The sequence below is a fragment of the Stegastes partitus genome, unplaced genomic scaffold, assembly GCF_000690725.1.
Source record: "Stegastes partitus isolate 25-593 unplaced genomic scaffold, Stegastes_partitus-1.0.2 Scaffold1258, whole genome shotgun sequence".
NCBI classification, from domain to species: Eukaryota; Metazoa; Chordata; class Actinopteri; family Pomacentridae; genus Stegastes; species Stegastes partitus.
In genome coordinates, this window is record NW_007578989.1 from 115,666 (window position 1) to 142,781 (window position 27,116).

The 27,116-nt window shown below is 39.9% G+C and overlaps 2 protein-coding genes and 1 pseudogene across 2 annotated transcripts in view; 2 read left to right on the forward strand and 1 right to left on the reverse strand.

The window, feature by feature from the left end:
* Positions 1 to 756: 756 nt before the first annotated feature.
* The window catches only part of LOC103369246 (GTPase IMAP family member 8-like), a 29,573-nt gene continuing 3,213 nt past the window's right edge, over positions 757 to 27,116 (reverse strand). Inside the window, exons 2-7 of the mRNA XM_008297912.1 lie at positions 19,178 to 19,962; positions 17,812 to 18,257; positions 16,154 to 16,248; positions 9,426 to 9,494; positions 8,347 to 9,044; positions 757 to 2,109 (exon numbers count right to left, since the gene is read on the reverse strand). Coding sequence (XP_008296134.1) covers positions 1,765 to 2,109; positions 8,347 to 9,044; positions 9,426 to 9,494; positions 16,154 to 16,248; positions 17,812 to 18,257; positions 19,178 to 19,962 — 2,438 coding nt within the window. The 3' untranslated portion in view covers positions 757 to 1,764. The remainder of the gene's footprint in view (positions 2,110 to 8,346; positions 9,045 to 9,425; positions 9,495 to 16,153; positions 16,249 to 17,811; positions 18,258 to 19,177; positions 19,963 to 27,116) is intronic.
* On the forward strand, positions 14,198 to 15,844 carry LOC103369237 (GTPase IMAP family member 7-like; annotated as a pseudogene).
* Positions 21,604 to 25,345, forward strand: LOC103369244 (GTPase IMAP family member 8-like). Its single transcript, XM_008297910.1, has 4 exons — positions 21,604 to 21,670; positions 23,448 to 23,848; positions 24,078 to 24,134; positions 24,342 to 25,345. The coding sequence occupies exons 2-4, from the start codon at positions 23,536 to 23,538 to the stop codon at positions 25,343 to 25,345; spliced, it is 1,374 nt and encodes a 457-aa protein (XP_008296132.1). The 5' UTR covers positions 21,604 to 21,670; positions 23,448 to 23,535.

Here is a 27,116-nt window from a genome sequence, read left to right on the forward strand (position 1 = left end):
TAAACCACAAATGTGAAACGGAGTGTTTAGCTGAACCAATAAAGGTTTTATTTCAAAGCACATGTGGTGGAATCTGCAACAGCCTTTGTTGCTCCCTTGAGTCTTGCGATCCCCATGAAATGAAATGAGATGAGATGTCAAAGACAACATCAAGCAGATTTCAATTTGGAATCAGCTGATATCCCTTGGTAGAACTCTGTTTTCACTTTGACGTGAAAGAGTTTTTATGTTTTTGTTTTTGTTTTTTTTTGTAAATTCTCATCAACAAAAGAAAAATAAAAACTTGCATTGACCAAGGTCCAGTGTTGACAATCAATAAAAAGAGAATATTTCCAAGGGGGGTTGACTATTTTCTGTATGATAATTGTGTCAACAGTTATCATCTAGGGTTAATGTAAAGACAATGGCTGGATTTAAACTTAAAACAGAGGAGATGACCACCAGCAAGTCTTTAGTTTGGAGAAACAGGCAAACGGACATGTTAGACTTTTTAAAGGGTTAAAGCCAAGACTTCACAACAAGAGGAACTATTGTCACTCGTTTACGTTTCGTTCTCATCTTTCAGCTTTTGAAACTGTGCACGTCAACGGTTTTCTGACTCAGAACACAGACATGGCACAGACATAGTTTACCACAAACTGCTTCACTGTGTGGGTGTTGTCACTTCCTTTGTGTTGGAAGAGATTGGTACATGTTAGAAGACAGTATGTCAGAGTGACAGCAAAACTTACAGAGAATCAGTCAAAACACTGGTGGTGATTGTGAAATCAGAATATATTTCATAAAAGCAAACTAAAGCAAAGAACTGTCATTACAAACATTCTTTATGGGGAAATTGTACATTTGGATTAGTAAATCTGCATTTGTGGAACAAAAACATCACAAGTGTTAAATTAAGTTTTAAAAGAGGAAAGAAAACATCATCTTTCATTACAAGTCACAGAAAATCAACATCCACAGTAATAACATTTTTTTTAAGGTTTTAATAATCCAAACTCAGTTACTTCCCATAACTCATGCATCTACTTTGTCCTAAGAAACATCCTACTGAGGGTTCTATAAAGACCTTATTACATCCACACAACAGTTTAATCAGACAAAGAATTGCTTTAATGTGGATTCTATTATTAATGTCATTAAAGACCATTTTTAAACTACTAATAAAATGCAGTGATGATCAAACATCCCTATATAGGTTTAAAAGTCTGTTCCAACACTATATGTCATTTTCTATCTAAGAACAGGAGTTAAAGATCTCCTCCTCCTTGTTGCTCATGTCAGTAACTGGCAATAAACCTACAGATGCACAGAGAACAATCAGCCTCTTCTAGGAGACCAAATCATCAACAACACCTCATAAAACTCCACCTGGCAGGAGGAGACAGTTAATATATAATGTGTGTTGAGGTGAAATTCTCCTTCATGTACTCATGTTGGATAATAAGAAAAAACACGACTAGAAAGAAGCTTCAATCATGTAGACAAGGAAGGTAGAAAAATAGAAAATGCCAACATGATCTGATTAAACCACAAAATCCTTAAAGGATCCTAAAAACATCATCAAGGTGAACAGAGTCACCAGTAGAACACAGACATGCTGATAAATGGACAAAGGCCGTCAGTTTAAAGCCTCACAAACAATTCTGGATCTTGATCTTGATACTTATGTGTCGTCATGGCAGCAGAGCCCAACAATCCTGTGGATGTGGATTTTGATCAGAGTGATGCAAAGCTCAATTGCAATCTATTTTTTTTTTTTTTTTTTTAATCAAGCAACGCTTCCATCTCACTTTGCAGTTGCGTTTGGCATTGCCATAGCTTTTCCACAACTTCACTGACTGGCTTGATGATAGCCTTAGCTGTGTTCTTTGCTGCCTCCCCTGCTGAATCTGCTTCATCAGCTTCTTTATACCCTACATAACCTCCCACTACTGCGCCTGCAGCAGCACCAACTCCTGCAACTACAGCTAATCCAACACTTTCTGGCATTGTCTTAAGACATGCGACAACTGCTGCAATCGCACATGGTACACCCAGTAAAGCTCCCAACAATACTCCTGTGGTGATGCCAGCTGCCTTCTTGAGAAAATCTGAGACAATACGCTTTGCCTGCTGCCACATATCTTCTTGTGACATGACTACTGATGACCTAATGCTGTCTACCAGTTGTAGTATTTTTCTCCACACTGATTGCAGCATTTCATTGGTGTAACGCCCTGTTGTCATTGCCATTTGTTTTACTGTATCGATCAGATTTGTCACCTGGACCTTGTTGTTTCTGTATTCATCCTGCTGGTTGTTATTCCAGTACTTATTATCAACAACGTGGCAGCGGTTCCCACATTTCTCCAAGAGATCACACAGATACTTATTTCCACTGGCAAACTCCTCAATCATCATGTTGTCAGGAAGCTGGTCACCGTAAGTGAAGACAACTACAGCGTGTTTGAAAGCTTCCTCAGAAAAATACTCTGTTATCTTGGAAACAACGTTGTTCTCCTGCTTTGTGAATCTCTCAACTTTAAATGAAATAAGAAAAGCATCAAGCCCATCACAGCTCTCTGTGATACATTTTATTATCTCAGACTTGAGCTCACCATCAGACGTGCGATTGTCAAAGAAACCAGGATTATCAATCACAGTGATTAATTCTCCATCAACTTGTCTGGTTTCTTTCTGACATGTACTTGTTCCAGAGTTTGCAGTATGATGTATATTAAACACAGCCTCTCCAAGTATTGTTTGGCCCAAGCTGCTTTTCCCAGCTCCAGTTTTCCCCAGCAGGGAAATCCTTATGTCTTGTGCTAGAAGAGAATAATGACATATATCATATATCAACAGTACTTTGTAAACACAGCAGTCAGGAATCACTATAAACAGGAACATCACTTCAGCTTGTCAGAAATAGTAGCTGTGACTGTGACTGTGGTTTGAATGTTTCCTGTGTCTACAAGTTCATGCAGTTTCTGAGCCTCTGTTGTCTGGTGAAACAATCATTCATGAGGTTTTACCAGAGAATTTCAGTAAATATAGACAGCAAATGGACAAACACTGGTTTAAAGTGTCTGTGACAGTATTATTTAGAGGCCAAACATTCACAATCCTCCTGGGATCCAATGACGGAACAGTACAACATCAGGAAAAGACTGAAGTTAGTCTTCTGCTTTTTAGTCTTTACATCTGAGACTGACAGGAGTGTATCAAGAAGTTATGGGGCCTGTAAATAAGCAAGTAACAACTTACATACATGTGAATCTGTAGTCAAAGCTCTGTCAGGTTTTATTGATAGATAATCTTACATGGCTGATTCATTCATGTTGGTCTAAATATTCCTTCAACTTTTAGCAGCGTTTCAGGAGCTCACCTTGTGTCACGTCCTTGGGAACAGATGTGGAATCAGCTGCTGCTCTGCTCTCTGTGGCTTTTTCTGAACCTGAGGACGAAGTGATTCATGATGTTCAGCTTTGATGGTAATAGCAAAGCTGCAATGTCACATGACTGTCTATTTACGTTTACAAATTTATGATTCTGGGTCATTTGTTATATGACACAAATATGCTCCAGATTCTGTCTAAACAGCTGCTGATATTTGTTTAAACCTGTGGTTTCAAACTGCGGTACTGTGGTGGTACAAAAACAAAACAAAAAAAGATTCTGTGCAAGTTTCAGCCCATTACCACGTTTTTCCATTTCTGTAGTTGATAGAAATGAGTGTGTATGATAAAAGCAATGTAAAAAAAAAAAAAAAAAGTATATTCATGGTGCAAAAGATCAAGATGTGCATAAAGTAGTGCAAAGATTGGATGAAGTCTTGCATTAAGAGGAGGACAAAGGGGGTTTGGTGGAGGTGGACTGGAAGTGCTCATCAGTCTTATGGGCTGGGAATAGAAACTGAACCACAGATTTGAGATTGTAAATATTCTCATTTGTGGCAGCAAAGTCATGGATGCAGAGTGTGAACAGTATGAAACTAAGTTCACAACCTTGCGGGGAGTCAGTGTTCATTACAAATGTCCTGGAACTCATTCCTGATGGACTGTAGTCTGCAGAGGAAACAGTCTGTCATCAGTTCTTGGAGTTTGAGGTTGAAAAGTTTTTCTGTTGATATTGTGGTGATGGATCTGTTTAATGCTGAACTGATGTCCATGAACAGCATTCTGATTTAGGTTTTCATATTTTCCACAGAGGAGACTCTGCAGTGAGCAGAACAGACAGCGTCGAGGTAGATCAGTTTGGTCAGTACACAAAGTGAAGGTGGTTCAGTGAAGGAGACTGTGGATCTAGTGTGGTTTGGTTTGATGCTTTTTCTGAGGTTACATTTTGGGATCCTGCAGCCCTCTTCATTGCTTGGTTTAAAAGTGGTGGAGTTTGGTGCAGCATGTGTCGTATCTGGTTATTTAGCGAAGGCTTTTGATTAAGATTTATATATGAATGTGAACAGAGTGTTTCACCATTTTAAGTAGGTGCTGATGTAACATTAGTTCACTTTCAAGGCTTCTTATCATGACGGTCTTGTTTTTGGGTGCAGCTTATTTCTCACGAAAGTTTGAAAGTGTCTTAATAGATACAGTGAGAACGAAGCGCACACACAACCAGGCAGACAGGAACGGTTCATTGTTTTTAAAAAGGTTGTTATGCAGACAAATATGTATCAGATATAAGAAATGAAAACCGAAAGGAGACATGAAGATGTGATCAAGATAAAAGGCGAGATAGCAGGTGTCTGTCACGCACATCGTGGCTGAGTTGGAAGAAACCAGTTTTATTGGCAACTATTTAACATGTAATAAAGATTAAAGATCTCTGTCCAAGCCTCCACTCCAGTAGTACTCCTTCTAAAACTCAACCTTTTATCTTAATTGTTAGTGATTCACTGTACAGTTACACTAGTACACTGGATCAACTCAACATATCCAGAACAGTTCATTTTCTTTTGGACTCTGAATCTGCCTCAGTGACCCCAAGATTTATCTCCAATGTTAAAAAGCAGCAAAGAGAGTTTCCAGCAGTGCAACAGCATCAGCATTAGAGTGGTTGGAGCAAAATAAATGGATTCTCTTCTTGGTCTCAGCAGACTACAATTTATGAATTTTGATTATTTATAAAACATTACAATATAAAAAATGTAATTAAATGTGTTGTAATTAACATCGACTGATTCTGTGAGCCTATCACTTGATCAGGTCCACCAATAGTCTGTAAACTGCTGTTGACTGACGTCAGATCTTTCTGACTTTTGCACTTTTCATACAAGACAGACAGTAAAGACATCAGCATGCTTGACCAAACCCTGTAGCTGCATCTGCATCTAATGCTTCACAGCAGCTTTTCATGACATGCTGTTAAACTCAGTTTTACATTTTAAGTTTTCATTAAGACAGCTACACATGAATGAAACCAAATGTAAACATTATTTTCACAGCAGAGACAAACAAAAGCACGTCAGTGGAAGTACTGTGAAAAACAGCACAGTTCCATCAGTACTATGACTAGAGCCGGTTCTGTTTCGTCCGTTCACTGCAACGATCCGTTGTTGTAATCATGTAGTTGTTTACTTGACTACTGACATCATTCATCTTCACTGTCTTCCTCTGTGCTACAGTTCAGTCTTTGCTCAGTGTCTGTGGCACAGAGAGCTTCAGTCTTTACTTCCTGTTCAGTCATGGGCTCAGCAGATCTTCTCAGGTAGTCATCATCCATCCATTTCACTCTATCTGGGTTCTGATGGGTTGGCAGCAGACCAAGCAAGTCATTCCAGAACTGCCTCCACTGAGATCGGGGTCGACCCCGGGATCTCCACCCAGTTGGATGTGACTGGAAAACCTCCAAAGAGAAGCATCCAAGAGGCATCTTAATCAGATACCTGAACCACCTCAACTGGCTCCTTTCAACTCGACTCTGAGCTTCCTCTGGATGTCTCAGCTCCTCACCACATCTCTAAAGCTGAGGTCAGCTTTAGAGATGTGGCAGCAACTAACTCCAACCAGAGGGACCAGTCCATCGGTTTCTGGTACAGAACCATGACCTCAGACTTGGAGGTGCTGACTCTCACTCCAGACTGCCTCAGTGCTCGCTGAAGCTCACAACATAATGAAACCAACAGAACTACATCATCTGCAGAAAAGCAGAAAAGAAAAGATGCAACTCTGAGGTCTCCAAACTGGACAGCTTCCTCACTCTGGCTGCACCTTAAGATGCTGCCAGTGATTCTCACAAACAGGATCAGAGTGACAAGAAGTATCACTGGTGGAATCCAACACGCTGATCAGTCAGTGAACAAATGATGATGATGATGATGAACGCTGTGACTCAGTCAGTCAATACATGCAGGAGGATGTTGTGAGTGAATTCACAGGAAGGGGAGGAAACTATTCTTTACTTTTCAGTTTGGTTTAGTTCACTACATTGTTGACTGAATAGGACATTAAGCTTGCGTGATAAAAGCAGACACACTAAAGCAGGTTCAGCAATCAGTTAAACTAATTTTAAAAGATGATCATAGTGAAATCTTTTGCTTTAATAGCTGGCATCCTGTACAACCTCCATTTACTCTGCCTGCTACAGGACTGTGTGTGTTTCTTCTCCCACTGCTGCTGCTTGGACTTTCACAGCTNGACAACCAAGCACACTCACATTCACACCTATGGACAATTTAGAATCACCAATTAACCTCAACATGTTTTTGGACCTTGTGGGAGGAAGCCGGAGAACCCAGAGAGAACCCACGCTGCACGGGGAGACCTGTCCTCATCGGGACCCGAACTGATGACCTTCTTGCTGTGAGGCAACGGTGCTAACCACTGCTCCACCTTGCAGCCCCATCAGGAATATATGTTGACCAAATTTTCCAAACAAAAGTATTTAATTCTGCATCAACCATACAATGCAAAAACAAAACAAAAAAATGCCATAAAAAATAGGAACACCTGTTTTGCTGTTGGTGTAGCTGACTGTGAAGTCTGCTGGGTTTCTTCGAGGACTATTCTTGCATCACCTTGCTCTGACTTTTACCCTAATCCTAAGAACTGTCATTACAAACATTCTTTATGATGAAATTGTACATTTGGATTAGTACATCTGCATTTGTGCAACAAAAAACAGAAACATCACCTGTCATTACAAGTCACAGAAAATCAACATCCACAGTCATAACATTTTTTAAGGTTTTAAAAATCCAAACTCAGCTAATTCTCATAACTCATGCATATACCTTGTCCTTACTTTGCTAAACATTTTACAAACCATGACTATATTATACACCTTGACTAAAGATACTGAAAGAAACATCTTACTGAGGGTTCTATAAAGACCTTATTACATCCACAAAATAGTTTAATCAGACAAAGAAGCACTTTAATGTGGATTCTATTATTATTATCATTAAGTGCCATTTTTAAACTACAAATAATATACAGTTATGATCAAACATCCCTATAGAATCATTGTTAAAATGGAAAGAACAACTCAAACTTACATTCAGAAAGTGTAAAGTTTAAATTCAAAAGTCTGTCCTAACATTATTTTAAAATACTAATAAAATGCAGTGATGATCAAACATCCCTATATAGATTTAAAAGTCTGTTCCAACACTATATGTCATTTTCTATCTAAGAACAGGAGTTAAAGATCTCCTCCTCCTTGTTGCTTATGTCAGTGACTGACAATAAACCTACAGATGCACAGAGAACAATCAGCCTCTTCTAGGAGACCAAATCATCAACAACACCTCATAAAACTCCACCTGGCAGGAGGAGACAGTTAATATATAATGTGTGTTGAGGTGAAATTCTCCTTCACATACTCATGATTGGATAATTAGAAAAAACACAACTAAAAAGAAGCTTCAATCATGTAGACAAGGAAGGTAGAAGAATAGAAAATACCAACATGATCTGATTAAACCACAAAATCCTTAAAGGATCCTAAAAACATCATCAAGGTGAACAGAGTCACCAGTAGAACACAGACATGCTGATAAATTGCAATCTATCTTTTTTTTTTTTTTTGACTCAAGCAGTGTTTCCATCTCGCTTTTGGTCTTTTTAGCATTTCCACAACTTATTTGGTTGACTTCATTATAGCCTTAGCTGTGTTCTTTACTGCCTCCCCCACTGAGTCTGCTTTATCAGCTTCTTTATATCCTACACAACCTCCTGCTGCTGCACCTACAGCAGCAGCAGCTCCTGCAGCTACACCAGATGCTGTAGCTCCTCCACCTGCTTTCACTGAATGAAGAGCTGTGACAACTGCTAGAATCATATGTGGTGCACCCAGTAAAGCTCCCACCAACACTCCTGTGGTGATGCCAGCTGCCTTCTTGAGAAGATCTGAGACATTGCTCTTTGCCTGCTGCCTGATAACTTCCTGTGACATGCCTTTTGATGAGCTTCTAATGCACACTACCTGTTGTTGTATTGCTCTCCTCACTGCTTGCAGCATCTCATTGGTATAGGGCCCTGTACTTTCCACCATTTGTTTTACTGTATCAAGCAGCTTTGCTACCTGGACCTTGTTGTTTCTGTATTCATCCTGCTGGTTGTTCTTCCAGTACTTACTATCAACAACGTGGCGGCGTTCCCCACATTTCTTGAAGAGATCACACAGACACTTATTTCCACGGACAAACTCCTCAATCTTCATGTTGTCAGGAAGCTGGTCACCGTGAGTGAAGAGAACTACAGCGTGTTTGAAAGCTTCCTCAGAAAAACACTCTGTTATCCTGGAAACAACCTCATTCTCCTGCTCAGTGAATCTCTCAACTTTAAATAAAATAAGAAAAGCATCAAGCCCATCAGAGCACTCTATGATAGAATCTATTATCTCAGACTTCAGCTCATCATCAGACTTGCGATCATCAAAGAAACCAGGAGTATCAATCACAGTGATTAATTCTCCATCAACTTGTTTGGTTGCTTTCTGACATTTACTTGTTCCAGGGTTTGCACTATGATGTGTATCAAACACAGGCTCTCCAAGTATTGTTTGGCCCAAGCTGCTTTTCCCAGCTCCAGTTTTCCCCACCAGGACCATCCTTATGTCTTGTGCTAGAAGAGAATAATGACATATATCATATATAAACAGTACTTTGTACACACAGCAGTCAGGAATCACTATAAACAGGACCATCACTTCAGCTCGTCAGAAATAGTAGCTGTGACTGTGACTGTGGTTTGAATGTTTCCTGTGTCTACAAGTTCATGCAGTTTCTGAGCCTCTGTTGTCATGTGAAACAATCATTCATGAGGTTTTACCAGATAATTTCAGTAAATGTGGACAACAAATGGACAAACACTGGTTTAAAGTGTCTGTGACAGTTTGCATGTCAAAGCTCTGTCAGGTTTTACTGATAGATAATCTTACATAGCTGATTGATTCATGTTGGTCTAAATATTCCTCCAACTTTTAGCAGCGTTTCAGGAGCTCACTTTGTGTCACGTCCTCAGGAACAGATGTGGAATCTGCTGCTGCTCTGCTCTCTGTGGCTGCTTCTGAACCTGAGGACAAAGTGTTTCATGATGTTCAGCTTTGCTCGAAGAAAGCAACATGTCTTTTTTTCCTAAAAAAAAAAAAATCTATTTCTGTAGTTAGCACGAATGAGAATATGCAACAAAAACAGTGTATATAAAGTACGTGCAATATTTACGGTGCAAAGGGTCAAGATGTGCAAATACAGTAGTGCAAAGATTGCATGAAGTCATTGCATTAAGAGGAGGACAAAAGGGGTTCAGTGGAAGTAGATTGGAATTGTTAAGCAGTCTTATGGCCTGGAAATATGTGGTTGCGAATATTCTCATTTGTAAAGCAGAACCTCCAGAACCTGCCATAGGTCCATTTAGTTGGTACACAAACTGAAGATGGTTCAGTTTGAAGGAAAGAGTGGATCTGATGTGGTTTGGTTACTTATCCAAGAATTTACATTTGGATTTATATGTGGATGTGTACAGTGGGCCCTAAAATGTCAATGCAGCTGCTGATGTAACATGAGTTCACTTTCAGAGGTTCTTATCTGTCTTTATTGTGTTTTTTTGGGGGGGTGCAGCTTATTTATGACAAAGTTGGTAAATGGTTTGAAGGAGTCTTAATTCATATGATGAGAACAGAGAGGACACAAGTGCAGACACATCCAGGCCGACAAGAAAGTTTTGGGGTTTTTTTGTTTTTGCATTTTTGTAAACTGATTAAGAAAATACAGCTTTAAAGTCAAGCAGGCAGAAAAAATATGTACCAGAGCTGAACAACAACAGAAACCAGAAGAGGACTTGATGATGTGACGACAACCAAATGATGACAGATGTCTGTCACTTCATTTTTTTATTTCTTCTACTTTAACTTTATATTTGGGTTTGCTAAATGTGGAACTGCTTCCTCGAGGACAAAACATCCACCTGCAAAACATACAAAACACAATCTGTATCTATGACTAGTGTAAACCTGCTTATGGGCCATTTGTAGAACTGTGCTATAGATGACACAGGAAGGCTGATGCTGAAGTGAAAGCATTTTCTGTTACACATTAGGTGTGAAGCAGCAATTCTGTACCGATTTTAAAAACAGCAACCAGTAGACAGTGTTCGGTGTGGTAAACTGGTTCTGCCTTCTTAGTCTGGCGCAACTTGTAGTTGCATCTACATCAAATATTCCCAAACAACTTTCCATTAAATGTTGTTAAACTCAGTTTTGCCTTTTAGATATTTCATTGAGATGGATGCTAGCAAATGAAACCAAACCAAAACATTACTTTCATGGTAGAGACAAATAGACACATGTCAGTGTAAACACTGTACAAACAGTACAGTTCAGTTAGTAATGTTACAGCTGGCAGGCAACGTTCCCCCAACATTGGCTAACATTAGTTAATAGTTCTGATCCTTTTTTCTTTCTTGTTTTGTTGAAAGGAAACATTTGAATCACATGTTCAAAAAGGGTTTTAAGAATATTTTCATTTCCAATGTTGTTTCTATAAAGTCATTATAATGTTCTATCATCAACATTTAGAGAATGTTTTCAGGAACATAGATTGTGTTCCATGGCAACAAATGAGGAACGTTCTCAGGCTATTAAAAACAAAAGTTTTCCAAATGTAATCAAGGCCTCCGAGGATGTTTGTATGAACCTAGTTGGGATGTGACATATGAACAAAAATGGAACATCCTTCCTGTAATGTTGTGAGGATGTTTCTGGGATGTTGTTGAGGAACACAATAAACAATGTTCGATAGCATAACATTTCCATAATGATACAAAGGAAAGATATCTTCAATGCAACATTTGGAAAACATTTTGAAGACTTCATCATGACCTAAGATGACAGAACGTTGTATAATGTTCCTGTAATGCAATATATTAAAGGTAGAACATTTTGCCTTGTTGTTGAGGGAACACGTTGTAGAGCATCCATCCAAATAATGCTTGGACAATGATACAAAGGAAGGATGTTCTGTCTTTGGCACAGAGAGGTTCAGTCTTTACTTCCTGCTCGGTCATGGCCTCAGCAGATCTTCTCAGGTAGTCATCATCCATCCATTTCACTCTGTCTGGGGTCTGATGGGTTGGCAGCAGACCAAGCAGGTCATTCCAGAACTGCCTCCACTGAGATCGGGGCCTACCCTGGGGTCTCCACCCAGCTGGATGTGACTGGAAAACCTCCAAAGTATCCAGGAGGCATCTTAATCAGATACCTCAACCACCCCAACTGGCTCCTTTCGACTCGACTCCGAGCTTCCTCTGGATGTCCCAGCTCCTCACCATATCTCTAAAGCTAAGGTCAGCTTTAGAGATGTGGCAGCAACTAACTCCAACCAGAGGGACCAATCCATCGGTTTCTGGTACAGAACCATGACCTCAGACTTGGAGGTGCTGACTCTCACTCCAGACTGCCTCAGTGCTTGCTGAAGCTCACAACATGATAAAACCAACAGAACTACATCATCTGCAGAAAAGCAGAGATGCAACTCTGAGGTCTCCAAACTGGACAGTTTCCTCACTCTGGCTGCACCTTAAGATCCTGTCAGTGATTCTCACAAACAGGATCAGAGTGACAAGAAGTATCACTGGTGGAGTCCAACACTCTGATCAGTCAGTGAACAAATGATGATGATGATGAACGCTGTGACTCAGTCAGTCAATACATGCAGGAGGATGTTGTGAGTGAATTCACAGGAAGGGGAGGAAACTATTCTTNGTTGGTTTCATCATGTTGTGAGCTTCAGCGAGCACTGAGGCAGTCTGGAGTGAGAGTCAGCACCTCCAAGTCTGAGGTCATGGTTCTGTACCAGATACCGATGGACTGGTCCCTCTGGTTGGGGTAAGTTGCTGCTACATCTCTAAAGCTCAGGAGCTGAGACATCCAGAGGAAGCTCAGAGTCAAGTCGAAAGGAGCCAGTGGAGGTGGTTCAGGTATCTGATTACGATGCCTCTTGGATGCTTTTCTTTGGAGGTTTTCCAGTCACATCCAGCTGGGTGGAGATCCCGGGGTCGACCCCGATCTCAGTGGAGGCAGTTCTGGAATGACCTGCTTGGTCTGCTGCCAACCCATCAGAACCCAGATAGACAGAGTAAAATGGATGGATGATGACTACCTGAGAAGACCTGCTGAGACCAGGAAGTAAAGACTGAACCTCTCGGTGCCAAAGACACTGAGCAAAGACTGAACTGTAGCACAGAGGAAGACAGTGAAGATGAATGATGTTCGTAGTCAAGTAAACAACTACACGATTACAACAACAGATCGTTGCAGTGAACGGACTAAACAGAACCGGCTCCAGTGACAGTACTGATGGAACTGTGCTGTTTGCACAGTGCTTCCACTGACGTGCTTTTGTTTGTCTCTGCTGCGAAAATAATGTTTACATTTGGTTTCATTCATGTGTAGCTGTCTTAATGAAAAACTTAAAATGTTAAACTGAGTTTAACAGCATGTCATGGAAGCTGCTGTGAAGCATTAGATGCAGATGCAGCTACAGGGTTTGGTAAAGCATGCTGATCTTTTTACTGTCTGTCTTGTATGAAAACTGCAAAAGTCAGAAAGATCTGACGTCAGTTGACAGCAGCTTATAGACTATTGATGTACCTGATCAAGTGTTTGGGCCGTCAGCTCACAGAATCAGTAGATGTTAGTCCCAACACCGAGAAGAAAATGAATAGTAGTTCTGGATGTGTTGAGTTAATCCAGTGTAACAGTGTAACTGTACAGTCACTAACTATAAGATAAAAGGTTACATTTAAGAAGGAGCACTGCTGGAGTGGAGGCTTGGACAGAGATCTTTAGTCTTTATTACATGTTTAATAACTGTCAATAAAAACTGGTATCTTCCAACTCATCCAAGATGTACGTGACTGTTTGAGGGTTTTGCTCATCTTTTGTAACTTGTTAATACTTTATTTATCCCAGAAGGGAAATTCAATTTCAATTTCAATCAAACTTCTTTCTTATCTTGGTGTTTCAAAGGTTGGACTGACGATAACAGAAGGTTAATTGTTCTTATTTCAGTTTGGTTCTCATCTTACAACTGTTGAAATTGTGTACATCCTTTACAGTCATTCTCAGAAGACAAAAATACTTCACCACACCCAACATTGACTGAAGTGTTTCCTGCTTTTTCCTGTTTTTTTCCTGTCTGACTTGTGGTCGTGAAAACAGGAAACACTTCAGTTTCCTGTTTTCAAAACCACGGACAGGACTAGGATTTCCACTTCAGAACTACTGTGTAACTGTTCGACGTCAGACTGAACCTCAAACTCTGTGAAACAACTGAAAACATTCACAATCTCAACTTTGTGATACAATTTCTATTCCCAGACCATAAAACTGATTAAGACTTACAGTCCACTTCCACTGTCCCCCCCTTTGCCCTCCTCCTAATGCTGTTCTTGCACGACTGTGTATGCACATCTTGACATGCTTCCCCATAAATACTGCAAATATTTCATATACACTGTATTTGTTGTTCATATTCATTTGCATTGATTATAGAAACAGAAACATATGTAAATGTAAAGAACAAAGAATGTAATGAACTTCCCATCTAATCTTTTTTTTACCATCAGAAGCAGCACATGTACCACCACAGTACCACAGTTTTAATCCACTGGTTTAAACTGATATCAGCAGCTGTTTAAACAGAATCTGGACCATATTTGTTTCATATAACAAATGACCCAGAATCATAAAGTTGTCAACATCAAAGCTGCAATGTCACATGACAGTATATTTGCTATCACCATCAAAGCTGAACATCATGAAACACTTTGTCCTCAGGTTCAGAACCAGCCACAGAGAGCAGAGCAGCAGCAGATTCCACATCTGTTCCTGAGGACGTGACACAAGGTGAGCTCCTGAAACGCTGCTAAAAGTTGAAGGAATATTTAGACCAACATGAATGAATCAGCCATGTAAGATTATCTATCAATAAAACCTGACAGAGCTTTGACTACAGATTCACATGTATGTAAGTTGTTACTTGCTTATCTACAGGCCCCATAACTTCTTGATACACTTCTGTCAGTCTCAGATGTAAAGACTAAAAAGCAGAAGAATAACTTCAGTCTTTTCCTGATGTTCTACTGTTCTCACTGTCATTGGATCCCAGGAGGATTGTGGATGTTTGGCTTCTAAATAATACTGTCACAGACACTTCAAACCAGTGTTTGTCCATTTGCTGTCTATATTTACTGAAATTCTCTGGTAAAACCTCATGAATGATTGTTTCACATGACAACAGAGGCTCAGAAACTGCATGAACTTGTAGACACAGGAAACATTCAAACCGCAGTCACAGTCACAGCTACTATTTCTGACAAGCTGAAGTGATGTTCCTGTTTATAGTGATTCCTGACTGCTGTGTGTACAAAGTACTGTTGATATATGATATATGTCATTATTCTCTTCTAACACAAGACATAAGGATGGCCCTGCTGGGGAAAACTGGAGCTGGGAAAAGCAGCTTGGTCCAAACTATATTTGGAGAGCCTGTGTTTAATATACATCATAGTGCAAACTCTGGAACAAGTAAATGTAAGAAAGCAACCAGACAAGTTGATGGGGGATCTATCACTGTGATTGATACTCCTGGTTTCTTTGACAATCGTACGTCTGATGATGAGCCAAATTTTGAGATAATAGATTCTATCATAGAGCGCCGCTGTGATGGGCTTGATGCTTTTCTCATCGTACTTAAAGTTGAGAGATTCACTGAGCATGAGAACGAGGTTGTTTCCAAGATAAGAAAGTATTTTTCTGAGGAAGCTTTCAAACACGCTGTAGTTGTCTTCACTCACGGTGACCAGCTTCCTGACAACATGAAGATTGAGGAGTTTGTCAGTGAAAGTAAGTATCTGTGTGATCTCTTGAAGAAATATGAGAACTGCTGCCACGTTGTTGACAATATGTACTGGACTAACAACCAGCAGGATGAATAGAAACAACAAGGTCCAGGTGGCAAATCTGTTCAATACAGTAAAACAGATGGTGGAGAGTAGAGGGTGCTACACCAATGATATGCTGCAAACAATGAAGAAAGCAATACGACAACTGGTAGAGCACATTAGAAGCTCATCAGTAGGCATGTCACCGGAAGATATCTGGCAGCAGGCAAAGCGTGTTGTCACAGATTTTCTCAAGAACGCATCTGGCATCACCACAGAAGTATTGCTGGGAGCTTTACTGGGTGTGAAAGATATGATTAGAAGAGTTGTCTCAGCAAGTAGGACAATGGGAGCATGTGTTTAAAGGGAAGATTATGTAGCAGGAACTGTTGCAGGTGAAGGAGCTGCAGCATCTGGTGTTCAATTAGATACAGTCTGTGCTACTGCAGGAGGAGAAGTCAGGCGTCATACATAACAAAGCCAAAAAANCTATAATTACAATCACATGTCTAACATGGCCGCCACAGTACTGTGAGAACATTTCACAAAATGGCGGGACTGAAACTCAGAGTCAGATTTCAGAGAGAACAATATGATTGGGTCTGTTAGGATCTCATTAAACACAGAAAGCAACGTCAGCATCAGCATGACTCTGTGACAGTTCAACACTCTGAACTCTTCCTTCATTGAGCTGGATGTAACATCACAAACATGTTTCAAGGTTTTTATTTTTCCTGCTTCTCAACCTCAGTGATGACACAGAATGATGTAAAGCAGTAAATCTAACTCACCATCCATGATGAAGAAGCAGTCAGTGCAGTTATTCAGGCTGGTGTCAGAAAATTCGTCCACCGTCGGCCTCTCTTGCTGTGTGGCTCTAAAGTGGCTTTAAAGTCGTTTTGTGTCACTCTCTGTTGACTCGGCTGCTCTCCTTATCAAATATGACTTCAGACAGCTGATGGATCGAGACTTAAAGTGAAACTTCAGCTCTGCCTCTGAGCCAAACTCCACTCTAAAGGGGCTGACGGGGGGCGGAGCCAGACTGAGGACGGAGGCTGAAGACAAAGACTGAAGGGGGTGGATGTGTGTCACAGAATCACTGAAGCTGATGATGTTTCTGCTTTTACATGCAAACGACTTTAAAGTTTAGTGCCACACAGCATGAGAGGCCAAGAGAGAATGTATTCAAAGTCAAATTTCTTGAATCACAAACAAGTATTTGTCAAGCAAAGTCAAGATCCGTCAGTGGCAGAAAGCTCACTTTGGTCGACACTCCTGGTTTCTTCGATCCAGGAAGGTCGGCGTCGGAGCTGAAGGCGGAGATCCTGAGGTGTGTCACCGAGTGCGCTCCTGGTCCTCATGCTTTTCTCATTGTGCTTCAGGTGGAAAAATTCACCGAGCAGGAAACTGACGTCATCAGACAAATGCACGAGTATTTCTCTGCAGAGGTTTTTAACTATTCTGCAGTTGTTTTCACACATGGTGACCAGCTGTCAGAAAACATGAACATTAAGGATTTCATCAGCAATAACAAGCATCTGAAAGACCTGGTGGAGACGTGCGGCGGTCGATGTCATGTTGTAGATAACAAATACTGGCAAAACAACCAGCAGGGTGAATACAGGAGCAACCAGTTCCAGGTGGCACAGCTGCTTAATACAATCGATGACATGGTGAAGAGAAATGGAGGAGGCTGCTACAGCACTGAGATGCTGCAGGAATGGAAGAGACAGCAAAGAAAACCATCTCTGGTGTCTTTCCTCAGAATCGTGAGGCGTTGGATGAAATGTGTAACACGACAACCTGTGAGAACCTTGTTTGGTGTAGCAGCCATCATAGGTGCGCTGCTTATTGTAAAAGCTGTGAAAGTCCAAGCAGCAGCAGTGGGAGAAGAAACACACACAGTCCTGTAGCAGGCAGAGTAAATGGAGGTTGTACAGGATGCCAGCTATTAAAGCAAAAGATTTCACTATGATCATTTTTAAAATTAGTTTAACTGATTGCTGAACCTGCTTTAGTGTGTCTGCTTTTATCACACAAGCCTAATGTCCTTTTCAGTCAACAATGTAGTGAACTAAACCAAACTGAAAAGTAAAGAATAGTTTCCTCCCCTTCCTGTGAATTCACTCACAACATCCTCCTGCATGTATTGACTGACTGAGTCACAGCGTTCATCATCATCATCATTTGTTCACTGACTGATCAGAGTGTTGGACTCCACCAGTGATACTTCTTGTCACTCTGATCCTGTTTGTGAGAATCACTGACAGCATCTTAAGGTGCAGCCAGAGTGAGGAAGCTGTCCAGTTTGGAGACCTCAGAGTTGCATCTCTGTTTTTCTGCAGATGATGTAGTTCTGTTGGTTTCATCATGTTGTGAGCTTCAGCGAGCACTGAGGCAGTCTGGAGTGAGAGTCAGCACCTCCAAGTCTGAGGTCATGGTTCTGTACCAGANCAGATGCTTGTTATTGCTGATGAAATCCTTCATGTTCATGTTTTCTGACAGCTGGTCACCATGTGTGAAAACAACTGCAGAATAGTTAAAAACCTCTGCAGAAAAACACTCATGCATTTGTCTGATGACATCAGTTTCCTGCTCAGTGAATTTTTCCACCTGAAGCACAATGAGAAAAGCATGAGGGCCAGGAGCGCACTCGGTGACACACCTCAGGATCTCCGGCTTCAGCTCCGACGCCGACCTTCCTGGATCGAAGAAACCAGGAGTGTCGACCAAAGTGAGCTTTCTGCCACTGACGGATCTTGACTCTGCTTGACAAACACTTGCTTGTGAGTCAAGAAAGTTGACTTTGAATACATTCTCTCCAAGTATGGTGTTAGCAAGGCTGCTCTTCCCAGATCCAGTTTTCCCCAGAAGAACAATCCTCACTGTGTTTGGCTCTAGGAGAGAATATTACTGTCAGTAACACTGTACTTGTTCTTTCTCCCTGTTCTGGTCACTTGGTGTTTAAAAATTATCCACTGTAAAATTATTACATGGATTATCAATGCATTATTTTGTTGTTGTTGCTTTGTTTGTTTGTTTGTTTGTTTTACAATTTTGTGGACAGCAGTGGACCAGAGACCAAAAGACACCAATAAATAAATAAATTAAAACAGTAAAAATCTGGCAGAAAAGCTGTCAGGAAAAAAAAAAAAAAAAATCAGTAAACAATACTGGCACTTAAAAAAAAATGTAAATGAACACATGTACATACACATGTAGCTGTTATTTAACAGAACCAGCTTCAAAGGAAATTATTGTAGTTAATTGAAAATACATAAAAAACATTATAAAAATCCATTGTAACACAACAACCACTTTAAATGACAGTCATATGATGGAGGATTGTAGATATTACCTAAAGAATGAAAGAAAAATACTGTAAATATAATTTGTAATGAAAATAAAACCAGTTTTTGGATTTTAATACAACATTTTTCTATTACAGGTACGTTCTTAAAGTTGCTCTAAAATACTTAAATAATTTTACACTTAATCTTTTCTAAGAATATTTTTATGATGTTTTGAAAAGTGCACAAAAAGAATATGTTCTATATAAAATATGTTCACTGCCCAGGTCACTGTAAAAGGTATTATAGGTCAGAAGTCTATATTTAAATGACACTTGATAAAATATGTTAGACATGTGTCTTTCCTGCCCGTCACACAACACTTCTCACTAGACTNAGGTTCAGCAATCAGTTAAACTAATTTTAAAAATGATCATAGTGAAATCTTTTGCTTTAATAGCTGGCCTCCTGTACAACCTCCATTTACTCTGCCTGCTACAGGACTGTGTGTGTTTCTCCTCCCACTGCTGCTGCTTGGACTTTCACAGCTTTTACAATAAGCAGCACACCTATGACGGCTGCTACACCAAACAAGGCTCTCACAGGTTGTCGTGTTACACGTTTCATCCAACGCCTCACAGTTCTGAGGAAAGACACCAGAGATGGTTTTCTTTGCCGTCTCTTCCATTCCTGCAGCATCTCAGTGCTGTAGCAGCCTCCTCCATTTCTCTTCACCATGTCATTGATTGTGTTAAGCAGCTGTGTCACCTGGAACTGGTTGCTCCTGTATTCACCCTGCTGGTTGTTTTGCCAGTATTTGTTATCTACAACATGGCACCGACCGCCGCACGTCTCCACCAGGTCTTTCAGATGCTTGTTATTGCTGATGAAATCCTTCATGTTCATGTTTTCTGACAGCTGGTCACCATGTGTGAAAACAACTGCAGAATAGTTAAAAACCTCTGCAGAAAAACACTCATGCATTTGTCTGATGACATCAGTTTCCTGCTCAGTGAATTTTTCCACCTGAAGCACAATGAGAAAAGCATGAGGACCAGGAGCGCACTCGGTGACACACCTCAGGATCTCCACCTTCAGCTCCAACGCTGACCTTCCTGGATCGAAGAAACCAGGAGTGTCGACCAAAGTGAGCTTTCTGCCACTGACGGATCCTGACTTTGCTTGACAAATACTTGCTTGTGAGTCAAGAAAGTTGACTTTGAATACATTCTCTCCAAATATGGTGTTAGCAAGGCTGCTCTTCCCAGATCCAGTTTTCCCCAGAAGAACAATCCTCACTGTGTTTGGCTCTAGGAGAGAATATTACTATCAGTAACACTGTACTTGTTCTTGCTCCCCGTTCATGTCACTTGGTGTTTAAAAATTATCCACTGTAAAATTATTAAATGGATTATTCATGCATTATTTTGTTGTTGTTGCTTGGTTTTGTTGGTTGTTTTTTTGTTCAGTTTTTTTTTTTTTTTTTTTACAATTTTGGAGACAGCAGTGGACCTGAGAACAAACTGAAATAAGCCAAACACAATAAAATAAAACAAACTGCAACATTATAAATCTTGCAGAAAAGCTGTCAGAAAAAAATCAATAAAAAATAAAAGCACTTAAAAAAAACTGTAAATGAACACATGTACATACACGTTTTATTTATATATTATTTAACAGAACCAGGTTCAAAGGTCCATCCATCCATTATTTATTCATGGCTTAATCCTCACTCGGGTTATGGGGCTGGAGTCTATCCCAGCTGACTCAGGGTGAAGGCAGGGGACAACCTGGACAGGTCACCAGTCTATCACAGGGCTACACTTAGAGACAGACAACCAAGCAAAATCACATTCACACCTACAGACAATTNCTTCTTTGTCTGATTAAAGTATTTTGTGGATGTAATAAGGTCTTTATAGAACCCTCAGTAAGATGTTTCTTTCAGTATCTTTAGTCAAGGTGTATCATGTAGTTATGGTTTGTAAAATGTTTAGCAATGTAAGGACAAAGTATACGTATGAGTTATGAGAAGTAACTGAGTTTGGATTATTAAAACCTTAAAAAATGTTATTACTGTGGATGTTGATTTTCTGTGACTTGTAATGAAAGATGATGTTTTTCTTTCCTCTTTTAAAACCTCATTGAACACGTGGTTTCTTTTTGTTTCACAAATGCAGATTTTTTAATCCAAATGTACAATTTCATCATAAAGAATGTTTGTAATGACAGTTCTTTGCTTTAATTTGCTTTTATGAAATACATTTTGATTGCACAATCACCACCAGTGTTTTGACTGATTCCCTGTAAGTTTTTTCTGTCACTCTGACATACTGTCTTCTAACATGTACCAATCTCTTCCAACACAAAGGAAGTGTTTCTGCAATCGGACAAACAAAAACAAGAGAAGGAGTGTTTTTTTGTTAGAGGAGGCAAAGAATCCATAACAGCAGGTGGCTGTTTTTTATCACAACAGAAAGCATCTAGAATTTGTAAATGTATGTAGCAGTAAATAATTGCCTTTTCAGTATGTTTAAAGACAGTAACACAGTGTCATTTTACAGTCTAAATATTCAACATTACTAACTCCTTAACATACAAAAGAGGTCAGAAAGGGTGAAGCCTCCACCTCTATCCCAGACACTGGAGGTTTTATTCAACTATGAAAGAAACAGTTTGTGATATTTTTCTGACATCACAGTGAAGCAAGCAGCACAACACTATAAGATCTGACTGAAATCTGCTCTGCACGCTCTTTAAAGTCATGCTTTTAGCGATACTTTACTCTCTGGCCGATGATGTTCGATATGAGATGGAATCAAAAATTATCAATCAGCTCCACTGCAGTTTCTTAAATTCTCACTAAACACACCCTTAAACACGAACACTCTTCAAATAGCAAAGTGAAAGTGAAATTCAACCGAAACTGCAGCCTCATTCCAGCAGAGAGAAGAACACATGCAGGACAGTCATCCATTCCTCCTCTCCACACGTTTCTTATTTGACTCCATATCACTGGTGAGTTAAGATTCTTTTCTGCTTCTATTTAACTGTCCACTCTGCTTACAGTGTATTGAGCTGACACGTCAGATTTTGGGGAAATATCCTTAGAAAGATTGTGGACAGTTTATCAATATGAGAAGTAATAGGTTTTATTTATGTTCTCTCTCAGTTTTGTTTGTGCACCATGTAGATGTCGATTAGTGAATTTGTCATTGTTGAAAGGTTCTTTACGTAACAAGGGAAACTCATTGTTCTTCTTTGAGGGCAGAGGCGTTCTACTGAACAGAATTCCTGGAACATTTGGACTCAATATTTCCTGTTCAGACAGACCTCAGCTCACCCAGTGCATTAACAGGACGCTACTGGTAAAAGCTTAACCTGTAAATAAACAGCAGAGAAATACGGAGCGAGAGGGCGAGGTGGAGTGATGAAACAGAAAGTGAAACCTGAAGCAGAAAAACAAGCACCAGTCTGGGATGTGGCGTTGCAACACATTTCAACAACCACTAGGTGGAAGCACAGGCAAATGTTAAAGGAGGGAATTTGGCCACCTTTGCTGTATTTTCCCTTCCTCACTGGAAGTTTGGAAATCTGTTCTGTGGACATTCAGCGAAACAGCATCAATCAGTGCAACTAGCACTCCTCAATGGAAGGGAGGATTTTAATCCAGCACAACAGTGAAACCCCACAAACTTATTTCTGAGATAAGAAGCATAAGTCAATGTCAATATATCAATATTAATAAAGCAAAGTTATACCTTTTGTCCTAGGCTAAAGTAATTTGTGTTTTCTAATATTTTTGTTGCAGTTGAAGTGATTTTTTTTTCCCCACATAAAGTTATTTGAATGCAGAGGTAACAGTTTAATCCCCTCAGGATCAGTTCTGAGGCCATACGGAATATGTGTTGGCCAAATTTTCCAACCAAAAGTATTTCATTCTGGATCAACCATACAATGTAAAAATAAATGTCAGAAAAAAAAACTATAAAAATTTTGAATAGTCTGAAAATATACATTAAAAATGGTGGGATACTGTAACGTTTACCAGGTGTAGAATATTATGAAAAAAATCATTAATATCACTAAAATAACTACGTATTTCACACACTTATTTTTCAGTCATCCACTATTAAAGAACCAAGTTACTATGTGTGAACATGCTGATTATTTTTTGGCAAGTCAACATGTAAATTTAAAATTAAACTGTAGTTATTTCACAAATTCTCCCTGTTTTGTTCAACATTTAGCAAAGTAATAGAACTTTTCCATTTTGACTCCTTAACATAATGTAGTCTTTCTTTAAAATTATGGTAAATATCAAGTAAAAATATTGAAATTTGTACTGATTTAAATAGAGTAAAACTGAATAATTTTATAGTCAGACATTGTAAGAGAATACACTAATATTTGTAATAATTAAATAAATAAAATACTGATTTTTGTTGCATTTGTGGTTGGAAATTTGTACTTTAAAACCAGAAAAATAAATCTGTATGAGTCAAATAAAATGTTGATTTGTTGTTGAATGTCAGGAAAAAAATGCTTCTGGTCATTGTTTGTCCAGCAAACATTGTAAACAACACAAAGACAGACTCATACCTGAACTGGTCACATCGTGTGTATTCCTATTCTGTGTAATATCCAGTATCTATATTTGCTTCTTTTTTCTTGATTCATGTGATTTAAACTATGTATGCATGTGTGCATTATTTCCACAAATGAACAGAAAAATGACATAAGGATCTACTTAAATGTACAGTATTATTCAAACACCACCATTTATCTCTTCTAGTGCCGCATTCCACACAGGAGCCACCAGATCCAGGGGGAACAGCTGCTCAACACACATTCACACACACAAAGGTCACTACACTGACAAGATGGTGGAGAAGCAAATGCAAGGCTGCGAACTCCAATCAGCGGAAAGCACCAGCCTGGATGTCAACAGCAGTGTTCCTAAGAATGTTTGGATCACATTTGTAGGTCCTGCAGCAAGATCAGTGTCAGAAGCTCTCTCTGGGCCAAGTGTTGTAGTTCTGCAGGAAGTCCCGCGAGCAGAAGAAGTTACAGCACAAGGACAAGACACCGTGAAGAGGGCACAGAAAGGCAATGAGTGCAGAGCTGTAAGAGGAGTATTGATGCCAATTACAGGAGGATTTCTGCAAGTAACTGAAAGAACCAGAGCAGAGACAGGTAAAAAGTGGAACACGTTGGAAAAATACAACAAATGAGGCATTGTTGTGTCATTTTGTTAAATATGTTTTATGAAAAGCATTTCTTAAGCAATTTGGCTGAGCTGGCGTCAGTAGTCTTTGCTGATGCCAGCTGTAAATGAATAAGTACATAACTGATAGTGTAGGAGCCCTAAGCTTAGAGGCTAATCAGTGTTCTTTACTTTTTTTTACTCATTATGTTTCTCTAGTGTCACCAACAAGGACCGTCATCGCAGGAACAGCTGGAGCTCAAAAATACATTAAAGGTAAAAGATATTTAGAGACTCATCATTTGTTCAATTTGCTGCAGTCCCAATAAATCACAGTTTTATTGAAACAACAGGATTTTCTGCCAAAAACCTACAGTGTTCTCCGAAGCCCAATGCTTTTCTTACTGTGTGTAAAGTATGTCCCCAAGTTGCAAAGTAAGAGAACACAAATGCACAGTATTTACTTTATTTATTCTTGTCTAGTGCTAAAATCATACCGGATAGTCCTGCTGGGAAGATCCAGATCTGGGAAAAGCAGCCTAGCAAACACCATATTTGGAGAAGAGGTGTTCAAGATACATCATAAACCCATCTGTGGAACAAGTGAGTGCCAAGCTGAGTCCAGATCCATTCACGGAAGAAGAATTACTCTGATGGACACTCCTGGTTTCTTTAATGGACCTGAGGAGGAGCTGAAGCTTGCGGATATTGTGAGGTGTTCCTCAGAGTTCACTCCTGGACCTCATGTCTTTGTCATTGTGCTTAAAGCAGACAAATTTGCAGAGCAGGAGCAAGATGTTGTCACTAAAATATGCAAGTGTTTCTCTGATGATGTTCTTAAATATGCTTTAGTTGTCTTCACGCATGGTGACCAGCTCTCCAAAGGAATGAAATTTGAGGAGTTTGTGGATCAGAATGAATTCCGAGCTGATCTGGTGAAGAAGTGCGGCGGCCGATGCCACGTTGTTGATAATCGATACAACCAGCAGGGTGGCTACAGGAGCAAACAGTTCCAGGTGGAACAGCTGCTCAAAACAGTAGACAAGATGGTGATGGAAAACAAAGGAGGATGCTACACTGATAAGATGCTGCAAGCAGAGAAAAGAGGAGTAGCTGGAAACAGGCCACAAAGAGACACCAGCAATAAAGAGATCAATGGTGCCTCGAAGAAGATGTGGATCAAATTAACAGGCCCTGCAGCAGAATCTGTAGCGGAAATACTCTTTGAGCCAACTATTGTAGTTTTGCAGGAAACCAGAAAAGAATCAAAGGGAGCAGCAGGAGAAGGAGATGTAGGTGCAGGTGGTACCGTAGGAGCAGGAGGTGCAACAGGTGCAGCAGGAACAGCAGGTGCAGGAGGTGCATTAGGTGCATTATTTGCATGGGTTGCAGCAGGTATAGGTGCAGCTGTGGCAGCAGTTGCAGGAGGTGTAGCAGCAGGTATAGGTNCATCCACAAAATACAGTCATGATCAAACACCCCTATAGAATCATTTTTTAAATGTAAAGAACAACTCAAACTTATTTTCAGATAGTGTAAAGCTTAAGTTCAAAAGCCTGTCCGAACACTTCATGTCATTTTGTAAGTGAGAATAAAAATCTTATGACAATAACTAACAATAAACCTACAGATGCACAGAGAACAATCAGCCTCTTCTAGGAGACCAAATCATCAACAACACCTCATAAAACTCCATCTGGCAGGAGGAGACAGTTAATAGATAATGTGTGTTGAGGTGAAATTCTCCTTAACATACTCATGATTGGATGATAAGAAAAAACACGACTAAAAAGAAGCTTTAGTCATGTAGATAAGGAAGGTAGAAGAATAGAAAATACCAACATGATCTGATTAAACCACAAAATCCTTAAAGGATCCTAAAAACATCATCAAGGTGAACAGAGTCACCAGTAGAACACAGACATGCTGATAAATGGACAAAGGCCGTCAGTTTAAAGCCTCACAAACAATTCTTGATCTTGATCTTGATACTTATGTGTCGTCATGGCAGCAGAGCCCAACAATCCTCTAGATGGGGGTTTTGATCAGAGTGGTGCAAAGCTCAAATGCAATCTATCTTTTATTTTTTTGAAACACGCATCATTTTCATGTCGCTTTGCAGCTGTTTTACGTTGTTTAGAATTTCCACACTTTGTTTGGCTGACTTGATGATAGCCGTAGCTGTGTTCTGTACTGCCTCCTCTACTGAATCTGCTTTATCAGCTTCTTGAAAACCTACGTAACCTCCCGCTACTGCACCTACAACAACACCAAGTCCTACATCTACACCAAATGCTGTAGCTCCTCCACCTGCAGGCATTATGTCACGACTTAGGGCAGCTACTACAATCGCACATGATGCACCCAGTAAAGCTCCCAACAACACTCCTGTGGTGATGCCAGCTGCCTTCTTGAGAAAATCTGAGACATTGCTCTTTGCCTGCTGCCTGATAACTTCTGGTGACATGCCTGTTGTTGACGTTCTAATGCGCTCTTCCTCCTGCAGTATTTTTCTCTTCACTTCTTGCAGTGTCTTATTGGTATAGCGCCCTCTACTCTCCACCATTTGTTTTACTGTATCGAGCAGCTTTGCTACCTGGACCTGGTTGTTTCTGTATTCATCCTGCTGGTTGTTCTTCCAGTACTTATTATCAACAACATGGCAGCGATTCCCACATTTCTCCAAGAGATCACACAGACGCTTATTTCCACGGACAAACTCCTCAATCTTCATGTTGTCAGGAAGCTGGTCACCGTGAGTGAAGAGAACTACAGCGTGTTTGAAAGCTTCCTCAGAAAAACACTCTGTTATCCTGGAAACAACCTCATTGTCATGCTCAGTGAATTTCTCAACTTTAAATACAATAAGAAAAGCATCAAGCCCATCACAGCACTCTATGATAAAATCTATCATCTCAGACTTCAGCTCATCATCAGACTTGCAATTGTCAAAGAAACCAGGAGTATCAATCACAGTGATAAATCCTCCATCAACCTGTCTGGTTTCTTTCTGACATTCACTTGTTCCAGAGTTAGAAGTATGATTGATCCTAAACACAGGCTCTCCAAGTATCGTTTGGCCCAAGCTGCTTTTCCCAACTCCAGTTTTCCCCACCAGGGCCATCCTTATGTCTTGTGCTAGAAGAGAATAATGACATATATCATATATCAACAGTACTTTGCAGCTTATTTATGACTAAAGTTGTTAAATGGTTTGAAGGTGTCTTAATTCATATGATGAGAACAGAGAGGACACAA